We start from the raw sequence: 10754 nt of genomic DNA on the forward strand, positions 1-10754 counted from the left end.
TGTGGAGCTTTCATTCCCAGTGGAGGGGGGTAACCAGGCGTTACACCGTACCGTGCCGTGCCCCCTGACAGCCGTGTCCCCGCGCTGCTGCAACGGCAGGAGTTCGGTCCCATCCCCGGCGTGGTGCATCGCTAGTGCTGCGAGATGCTCTTGGTCGTTTGAGAGAGTTGGAGGTGATTCCTAGTTTCTGATTCCGGAGATAGTAACAAAGTGTCTCAGCTTGGAGCAGCCTTGTTTCAATTTGTCTTTGTTTTATTTATAACTTAAATTCAAAGGTTATTATCTTGACTATTTCTTGCACAAGAAACAAATATTGCATAGTTGCAGATAAAAACCTGGGACCCTTCTGTTTCCAGTGATGCAAATTACTGCTTTTATTTCTTATGCTGCACATCTTTTGCAGATCTTACGGTGATTCTCAGTGATGCTTGCTTCCATTTCTGCCCCGATAGGTAACTTTTTTTATATACTCTTAAGCCTGATTGAACATCCTGCCCCCGACCCTGGATTTTGTGCCAACATAATTGAGGGAGAACCTCACATTTCAAAAGCGAAAGATAAGGTTATCTCTGGGAAGACATGGAATTCTTTGTTGTGGGTTTGTGGGGGGGTTTGTGTGTTTTTATTTTAATGGCAGCTGTTTGAAACTGATGAAAGATCGGGAATGTTAACATTTCCTCGCTGGGGGAGCCGAGTGCAGGTGAGATGGTCAAAGGTGCGTGGTAAATGTAATTTATCACGTGGATATCACTACCACGTATCTGGTGTATTTATGCAGAATTTAACTGCCAATCTGTGATTTGCAGTAACACGTTTGCTTCCTTGAAAGCAGATTTCATTGCTCCTTTGTGGTACTATTTATTTCCGAAGAGATTTGTTTTTCTTGTAAATCTACACGCCCTCAAATTATTTCTCCTGATTTTACAGAGGAAGGACTGGCAGGAAAATAACGAAGTTCAGTTAAAGCATAAAGACAGGAAAAAGAGGCGAAGTGTCCTGTTCTGCGTGGGCTCCCCGTGCAGGAGAGCTCCTGGCTGTGCCACGCTGCTGCTGAGCCTGCGTACGGGCGGTTTAGGAAGTTACAGAGCTGTTTATTCTGGCGTGCGAGCGGCACAAGGCTTTAAATTACTCTTATGTTGCTGGTCTTTCTCCCCAGGCTAATGCTGCATCTTACTTGTTAGAAATATTTGTTGTCCATTTAAACTTGATATTTCTATTTATCAGAAAAACTGGATCTAGGATAAACATTCCCAAGTGCCACAGCCCCTATTTGGCCTTAGACATTTGGTGCTTCTTCCATCGACCTTCCTGCGCTTACGCACCGAAGGCTCGACCCCAGCCGGCGAGCGGTGTCAGTGTCTTGGAGCAGAGCACCTTGGTGCCGTGGTGTTCATAGAAACCACCCAGTTAGTTGGAAGTGACAAGCAGGGGTCCTCAACATAATGTGCTTATCAGTGAAGGGGATTTATTCTGAGTAGGTGGCAGTGGCACAGCAGATAAGAGCCCTGCCCGTACAGCAGACATTACAGACCCGCGGTGGCCCGGAGCCGTAGGTATTACTGCACCAAAGAATGTTTATCTCAAGAGACTATTTAGTTTATCTCAGATGCTCCACTTCTGGTCTCGCTTTTCTGAAAGACATCTTGTACTGATTTTCATTCATTTTCCGAAATTTAAATAATTCCTCAGGCTATGGAATTTATAGACTTGAGTATCAATTGTAATCATGTGGAGGCTGATTTTTAAATTGCCTTTACTTTGTAATTCAAATTATGTTGTATGGTAGACATTAATTATGTCAGCCAACATCTATTTACAAATGGGGATTTAAAAATGGGCTGTTCTTATCAGCTAGTGACATTTGGCAGATGGATGGTTTCAGTAACAAAAAAAAAAGAGAATAGGGGAGAGGGGGGGCTGCACCCAACCTGTCAATGGCTGGAGCCTCTCATACCTTCCCTGATGTAGCACTTGTCTGTCAGGAGGAGGGAGAGCAAACCAACAGCTTAATTGCATGCAAAATAAGCTTGGTGATCTTTGTGTCCCTTCCAGTTAAGCACTTTGAGCCTTCAAAGCCCCTTGATGTGCGAGCGGAGCAGGGCAGCTCTGCCGTCCTGCCGCGGGACCAGAGGAGACTCCGGCTATAAACTCCCTCTAGTAAAGTCAGCTTTTCAGGGTTTCACTTCTCAGATGAAAGACAGCAGAATTTGTGGTCTGGTCCAGAGGAAACAGAGATATTCATGTCACTGACATATGAGAATTGGAAGCTGGGGGCCCAGGAGTGTGCTTTGTGGGGGGAAAAACTGTAAAAACCGAGGCAGAGGGACAATACGAGTAAGCAGCTGGTCTGAATTTAGGACAAAAGCCAGGGGGCTATTTTTTTTCCCCCTTTCCATCTTCACAAGAGACAAAAGAAATGGCAGTTCCACCGCTGGGGCACCTGGGGAACCGGCCCCACGAATTCCCAGGCAGCGTGCCCTTAGCGGGGCTGTGGGGGCACCCGGAGGGGAAGGGGCTTCTCCCGCCGGAGGAGCAGGACAGGGGCGTCTGCAGGAGGGACTGCCACCCTCATGAGCCCCGGAGGGAGCCTGGAAGAGGCAGTTGGTGCCCCTGCGTGGTTCTGCAGGTCTGCAATCCTCTGCTGAGGCTGGTCCTTTGGCAAATACTTCCTGAAAGTGTTTGCAAATGATCTGTGCAAAGACCGTGTTTGCATCCTACCCAACAGGTTCACCTTTTTTTTATGGCATAAGTTGCTGGGGTTAGCTAAGACAAATGATGTATGGCGTTGTTTTTCTCAGCCTTGCCTATATAATGAAAGCTGTTTTGCTGTGAGGCTTTTGGCTCTAATAACCTGTTGTGTGTCGTACAAAAAGCCTGCATGCCCTTGTACATCCATACGCACGCAGCTCGTCTCTGCGTGGCGAGCGTACCTGAGGATATCTGGTTTCCTCCTGCTACGGGCAGTGGCCAGAGCACTCCCAGGAGGTGAAAAACCCCACTGCCAACTTCATTTCCCATTCGTGGCGGACACCGAGGATCATCCTTTTGTTTTTCAGACAAGCCATACACACGGCCAACATCCCCTTCCCTTTATGTGCTGCAGCAGAGGAGTCTATCGCAGCCCCGAGCCGCTCCTGTTCCACAAGCCTTTTGTGCCATCCTTCAAAAGAAACAGCTATTGAAACCCATTACCATGAAGCTTTTGAGTTTTCCCGTGTTTTCCCCCTCGCCCTTCGTTTACATGACCATGTAACCTTGAAGGCGCACAATGAGGGCTGTGCGCACCCGCGATGACAGCCGGGACCATTGTTTGCAGCCCTGAGACCTTGTGCAAAGCTTTAGAAGCGATACTTTGCCTTTTTTCCTTCTCAAGGCTGCTTAGCTGCTCACGTGGCATCCGACACAAGCAGTAGCATCTGCTTTTGTTTTCCAGTGGAAGCAGAAGTGCCGGTTCTTGCTTTGCTGTGACGCTGATAGAGGGAACACCGCAGTGGTAAAATCGGGGGGAATTGCATCAGTTTGGTTAAGGTTTGTCACTAGATAATTCCCAAATGTCTTTGTGTTGGAGAAGGCTTCATAATCGCAAATTAAGATGTAAATTTTGTAGAGCTAATCCTTTTTCTACTCCCAAAGATAATGGGAAAAATTAACTAGTAGGTAGTATTTTTCCTCAGGAGTGATTGTGTCAGGGAGGTGTCTTGAACACAAATGATTTACCCTAAAAGTCATTTTCCATCACCAAAACAAGCTGAAGGAAAGCTGGTAATTATCACACCTTCCGACTCTCCTTCACAAGCAGAAAATGCCACCGACAGCTGAATAAACCACTCTTCATGTATCAGTACTGCTGTGTCATGGACGTGACTCTCCAAACCACTCTGAATATTTGTACCAACTCCTCCAAATAGTCTTTGGGTGCTTATTATTGCATTGAATCTGCACCAAGGCTTTGACGAGACTTGAAACTCTTTCTTTGCCCCCATAATTGCTCCCTAGTTAGAAATCTCCAGGGAAGACTGCTGTGTTCAACTTGTGAACGAGCACAGAAGAAAAGAGAGACAATAAAAGCTTTGAGGATGTATCCAGTATGTTTCCTGCGAGCGTAAGATCCTGTGAAAACCAGGCAGGACCACAGTGAAGAGTTTGGGACTGGTTGTGTTAAATTTCCTGAAGAAAAGGTGAAAAATGGGGTCTGAGAGCACGGTTATTCACCAGCAGGTGCATACAGCTGGACCAAGTCAAGTCTCTGAGCTCTAATCTGCCTTGTCTGGATTAAAGAGGAGTAATTTGTTCAACATCTTTTAAGGGAGGAGAGCCAGTTGTGTGCTATCAAGTAAAACGGCGTGTGGCTGTTTCCTGCCTACGATCCCTTAAAGGCTGAGCTTAGACTACCAAGACCTGCCCCTGCTGGCGGCAGCCAAGCTCGTACCAGTTTCCTAGAGACAAAAGGCCGGTGCTTTCCGCTAATAAGTCAGGGAGCTACCAAGGTCTGGAAATAATTTGAAAATTCCTTCACATTATTCAAAGCAGAAAAATTACTAAAATTGTGCTTTAAGCAAAACAGCGTTCTTAGGTTGCCAAGGCAGTAAACACCAGCTTTGGGAAATGCAGTAAGATTTCAACATCTGTTTTGGAGCTGATATTTTAACCATTCCATGTTTATTTTAATGCCTGGTTGGCCACTTCCCAGTCATACATATGCAGCACCAAAGCAAAGACAGAAGGAGCGAGTCCGTCCTTGAATTGATGCTACAGATCAGCTCCCCCTTCTTTTTTTTTTTGTTTGTTTTATTGGTTAAGTAAATAGGTGTTTGCCCTGTCTAAAGCCTGAAAGCGACACAAGAGCTTTGCAGAACACCGTGTAGAGGGAAGGCACTGTGTGTTGTCTAAAGAACAGTGAGAAGGATAAGGAGAAATAATAAGTTGTTCGTCTCTGATGTGTTTTCAGGAACATGATGTCTGTACGGCGGTCTCTAGATAACCTTGGACTAGATGACATCTATGGTCCCTTGCAACTCAAACTATTCTATGAGTGACTCTATGTTTGCCTCGACTTGCCCAGACAGGCCAGCGCTGATCTGCCGCCCACGCTGGTTGGGCTCCAGCTGACTCTGGGGCTCCCACCGGCGCACGCGGTGCTCCAGCCCATGCCCTCTTGTTGCTCAAGTCCTGTTCTGCCCTGGAAGAGCTTGCCTTCAGAAATTTTTCAGAGAGTTTCAATTGGACCATCCCAAACTATCGTGCCTTGTTGAAAGCGGACAGCTGAAATAATTCAGCTGCGGGTGAAATCATTGCTCCGTGTGCCAACTGTACGATGTATGAAGCTCTTTGATGATGAAAGGTATTGCCAGCATGAAAGAGGCATATTTCAAATTGCTGCTTGAGAGACTGGCATCCTCAGCGTGAGACAGTCGGGCAGGATCCAAACATTACTTCTGCCCTTTAGTGGGTGAGAAAATAGGTTTGCATCCTTGGGTTGCTTGATGTGAATGAAACGGTTTGCTCAGAACAATGCTGCCGGCATGGCTTCTGTCGGCACTGCTAGCAGCTGAATGCCACACTCTTCCTTGAGTAGATGATGTAGAGGCTCGAGCAGACTCCGTACCCTTTGCAGGACATGACTAGTTTGGGGGACTCACACTGGGGACCCCCTGGGTCACGGAGCCCGGTGCATGCCCAGGGTGGGCAGGACAAGAAGCTGTTGCTGCCTCGTTGCTCCGCTCTCTGTGTGTTAGCCAGCGGTCAGAGCTCACCCCTGCAAGGGCTTACACCCTAAAAAGCATCTTCCAGGTTCCTGCTCTTACATGCTCTGCTCAGCAGAGAGGCCGAGGACTCAACGGGCGCAGGCGCTGACATTGCTCCCTCGCCTGAGGTTTGGACTGTCCAGCAAATGAGGTCATCAGAAATTGCTTTAAAAGGAATAAAGCGTGAAATTTTAATCAAAGTGTAGAGGTACCGCGGGGCCCTTTTGACACCGTAAAGAGCATCGCTTCAGAGGGGGATGCTTCTTGCTCTTGTAATTCTGAAAATTAGACCATCAGCTACTGCGGTTTGCAAGCCCGGTGTCGCTAGTTGCTTTTGGAAGTCTCATCTCAGAATTATTTCCGAGTCTCACCCAAATTTGTTGGACCTTAAAATGTCTTGCCAAGCAGTTTCCGAATGACTGTGGAATTTAGTGTCTTGTTTGTTTTAGGAAAAGTGCAATTTATAAAGCTTCAGTATTTCACTAGGTAAAAATATATTTACAGAAAGAAAGAACCATTTTCTGTCTTCTTCAATGCCGGTTGACATTTTGGCTTTATGTTAGATATTAAAATAAAAATCTCAGCTTGTTCTTGTTTATTAAAAAGAAGATCTGTTATTACTATTTAAATACTTCTAAAAGAATTTAAGAAAATAAATAATAGCTTAACCTTAAAAGTCATGATAAACAGTAAAATCTATTAGTTATCATTGACTCTGTAGATGCTACCTGCCTGGTTTTCTGCAGTCCTTTAATTTTTGGGATGATTTAAGCTAGTACAAAGTGATTAAACAATAGGAACTCAACAAGAAAACATTTGATACCTATTTTGCACGTGAGATTGAAGGACTATTGGAGAGCTGGGTCCTGTTTGCCTAAATAGATGGCATTTTTTTCCAAAATGAAACAGGACTCGTCTGCCAAGTTATCTGGATTTTAAGCGTCTGCCCGTGGCTGTCCCAGTGTCTCACACTCGGAGAAGTGAAGAGTTTGGAACTCATTAGAAATGGGCTGAAATTGCGGCTTTTAAAGATTTGGCCAAAAAGGCCAAAGAGTTTGAGATATCCAGGAGCCGGGTACTTGTGGTCTTGCAGTTTATAAAGACTTAAGGAAAAGCTGAGAGATCCAGTGTGAGTTCCTCTTGGTCTGCCTGCACTCAGGTGCTCCACGTGCTGCCCCGGAGGAGCCGGGGGAGCCCGAGGGTGCCGTGTCCCGGGGTGCTGGCTGTCCCCATGGCCAAAGCCAGCGCGGTGGCTCTGCTCTGCCGGCCAGCTTTGCTTTTGCAAACTCTCTGCCAGCTCCACGTGCTCTGGTTGTGAACAGCCTCGTCTGGTTTTAATTCTAAACTCCATAGAGAAAAAGGAGCTTTGCATTGATTAAACCGAGTTCCCAAACTGTTGGGAACTGCACAGGAACAGCAGCGTAGACTCGGCACTATTTTGAAGCAGGTAATTCTCCAGAGTTAGTCTCGCTGTAATATTGCTTAAAAACACTGCTGACCTAATTATGACACAGTTAACATTCATCTAGTAATTAATGAGTGTTACAGTGTCTGCTCTGGGCTTGACAGGATTCCTACTGTGGGCTCATTTGATGCTGAATTGTACTGTACCGTGTGCTGTGCTTTGCAAGTCATCAGTCTTACGTGACACTTAAAAATCTCTGACAACCTGACAGTCGGAGCCTGGGCAGAGGAAATTACAGGATGTCCAAGGCACATGGGAAACTCACAAAAAGAGATCGGGTCAGTTAAAATCCTCATAATGGGCTATTAAATTGTTTTACTGTTCAGCTTCTCTGTAAAATATCAATTATCTCAATGGTTGTAATGTAATCAAAGTAATTAAATTCCAAAGGCTTGCATGTAAAAACCAGACCTTTGTAAATGGGAATCCAGCCCCAAGTAGTTTGGTTGGTCAGTCTGTGTTTAAAAGTTTCTCCAGATGACTATTTTTTTTTTTAATGGTGTTATAGTTAGAGAACTGTTAAAGGGTTTTGTGTGTTTGAGGTTTAGGGTGTGTTTTGAGCTTGGCTGCACACAATGTTTGAACAATTGAATAAACGAAGCCCGCGTTACAGCCGAAACGCAGGGACGCGGCACATGCCAGATGGAAAGCCGGCGGGTCCGTGGCCGTGGGAAGCAGGGACAGCCTCTGCCGCCGAGCCCTGGCCCCGGCTCCGTCTGTTTGAGTCTCCTCAGCTGACGGGTAATTGTAGCTTACCTTTCCCTAAGTTCTGAAAAATGACAAGCTAATGTCTCTGAAGCACTTCAGATGTGAATCTTGAAAAATATTCTTATCTTAGGTTTATCGCATTCAGGACCTTGCCTCTGGTAATGTGTTTTACAAGAGCACGAAAAAGCTAAAGAATGACATATTACAAGAACGTTTTCCCCATCGTTTCTGCTGGTGGAGGGAGTACTGCTCCTTGATTAAGTTTTATTTCCATTTATTTCAGTACAGCTCCTCCCTTAGGTTTCATCAGAACCAAATTAAATCCTGTTTTGTTAGTGCCAAAATTACTTTTCTTGCCACGATTTTATGAAATTAATGGTAATTTTGGGATGCACCATTTTCAGACATCTTAAAATCTTCCAATTTAGAGAAGGTGCTAAGCGTCCACACCCTGAAAGTTGACTTTAGTAGGATCAAATGGCAGAATTTGCAAAAGTTTTGGGCTGTAATCCAGGAAATCAGCAGTAATTCATAGCAGGCAATGTTGTTCTGAAAGCTGCGTGCCCAATATAGGAGCATCTATCTCCATCTTTAATGTCCTCAACTTTCAGAGGCATGTCCTCACCTAACGGAATATTTGGTACTCATTTTAAAAAGCGATGAGACGGGTCTTTTATACCGCTGCTGAAACTTCTAAACAACTGGAAACCTGCATAAAGTCTAATGGGCTGTTCCTCCACTGGTTGGTAAGGTACAGAAAAAAAAAAAAAAAAAGGCTCTTTTGCACACTTAGATTATTATTTGCATGACAACACCAGTGGAGGGTGTGCTGTTTAAGACAAGAACTAGACGTGCACAGCCCCAAGGACCTTAAGGAGAGAAGACATGGCCCATGAAGCAGTTCAAAGGGACGGTGACATGGTCGTTGTTAGAGCCCAAGCAGTCGCTGGGGAAGAAGTGAGTGTTTGGGGAAGAATTTAAATACATTGACCTGTGTGCAGATAAGGGTTGCTGTTTCTGTTTCTGTCAAGTCATTAAGAAAATAATAGACTCGCCGCTCCAACTGAGAGGTAGTTTCCATAGAGAATGAGCTCATGGAGGCAGGGAGATGCAAAGAAAGTGTTAATGCCGGAGCAGAGTGTTTGGGAGCTGGGGAAACAAAAGGAAAATCCAGGAATGCTCATAATGTGCAACAGCCTTGGGGGATTTTTTTGTGTCTTCAGACAAAATAAATGGAGTTTAGTCTGAAGGGCTTCCTTGAAGCTCACTGAAATCAGCATGTACGCTGCGTCTGCCTCGATAAGCCCTGTCCCGAGGAGAGCTGTGAAAACTGTGCTTCCATAGCTGCTTCTTAAATGTGGAAGTAGCTAATTGGTGTGAACAGAGTTACGTGATCAAACTACTTAGAAGTTCCTACAGTCGGTTTGAAGGAGTAAAATCTTCTCCATCCTCTCTCACCTCGTGAGCAGCTTCTGCCCGAGGTCCCTGATCGAGGCGCTCGCGTGCCCTGAGCAATTCCCTCCCTGCACGCAGTGGGCAAGCAGAGCTCACCCTGCTCCAGGCTGCCAGGGTGCTGGTACATTCCCAGTTCTCAGGCCCTCGTTGAGCAGGTCTCCCTGTTCCTGGTCCATGGGATGCTCTGCTCTGGGATCCAGCTTGGGAACCCGGGAGGGGCAGTGGGAGGCTCCCAGGAAAACAGCCTCTTGCCCAACTTTCCTTCATTTCCATCACTCTTCCCTCAGGTAGAGACTGAATTGGTGCAGAAACCAATTAGCGACCATTCGTTAGGAGGAAGTGACTTGTTGGAATGCTTTTCAAATTAAGTGCTCCAAAAACAGAAGAACCACTGGGGGCAACCCTAGGTAAATGCCGTTAAAACCAGAGCACGCCGTCTCTCCCAGAGCACGCCTCGTCGGCTGCCCGGCGCGGTGTAACAGGGCTGTCGCGGTGCTCTTCTGCAAACACAGCCCGGAGCTGCAGAGCTCTTTGCTGCAAACACAGCCCGGAGCTGCAGAGCTCTTTGCTGCAAACACAGCCCGGAGCTGCAGAGCTCTTTGCTGCAAACACAGCCCGGAGCTGCAGAGCTCTTTGCGGAGCACTTCTCGCCCTGGCCCTCTAATGTGTGTTTCCTTCTCTCCCACGCAGGTGCATTGCTGTTAGGAGGAATCCTCTACTCCTGGCAGTTCCCTCACTTCAACGCGCTGAGCTGGGGTCTGCGGGAGGATTACTCGCGGGGAGGATACTGCATGATGTCCGTCACCCACCCCGCGCTGTGCCGGCGCGTGGCTCTGCGGCACTGCTTGGCCTTAATCGGACTCTCGACGCTGGCTCCTGTTCTTGACATCACCACGTGGACTTTCCCCATCATTTCGCTCCCAATTAACCTCTACATCTCCTACCTCGGCTTTCGGTTCTACCGGGACGCGGACCGCAACAGCTCCAGGAAGCTTTTCTTCTGCAGTCTGTGGCATTTGCCCATGCTGCTGCTCGTCATGTTCACCTGCAAGAAATCGTTCCTGGAGAAGGAAGACAAAGGCGATCTGCTCGGTGGAAATCACGGGAGGGCTATGGAAATTAGATTGCCTTAAATGTCAATTACTTGTCATCCTCGTGACACACCAGGTAGTCTGTTTTAGTTATTGCAAGGGGGAAACCTGTGGGGATCCGTTTGGAAAAGAATCATTTGTGCCTAGCGACCACTTCATGTGATAATTTTCTATTTTCTTCTGAAAGGGAAAAGACGTGAGACCTTAAAGCATTCACGGGCCTCAGGCTCACGGATTAAAACATAACCAATGTCAGAAGCACATCACTTTGGGACAGCCTTCCAAAGGCTC

At 46.6% G+C, this 10754-nt stretch overlaps 1 protein-coding gene across 1 annotated transcript in view; it reads left to right on the forward strand.

Annotated features, from left to right (window-relative positions):
• Positions 1–10505, forward strand: part of LOC104471837 (protoheme IX farnesyltransferase, mitochondrial-like) — a 41015-nt gene extending 30510 nt beyond the window's left edge. Inside the window, exon 5 of the mRNA XM_010087326.1 lies at positions 10063–10505. Coding sequence (XP_010085628.1) covers positions 10063–10505 — 443 coding nt within the window. The remainder of the gene's footprint in view (positions 1–10062) is intronic.
• Positions 10506–10754: the final 249 nt, after the last annotated feature.

This window comes from Pterocles gutturalis, unplaced genomic scaffold (assembly GCF_000699245.1).
Source record: "Pterocles gutturalis isolate BGI_N339 unplaced genomic scaffold, ASM69924v1 scaffold5716, whole genome shotgun sequence".
NCBI lineage: Eukaryota > Metazoa > Chordata > Aves > Pterocliformes > Pteroclidae > Pterocles > Pterocles gutturalis.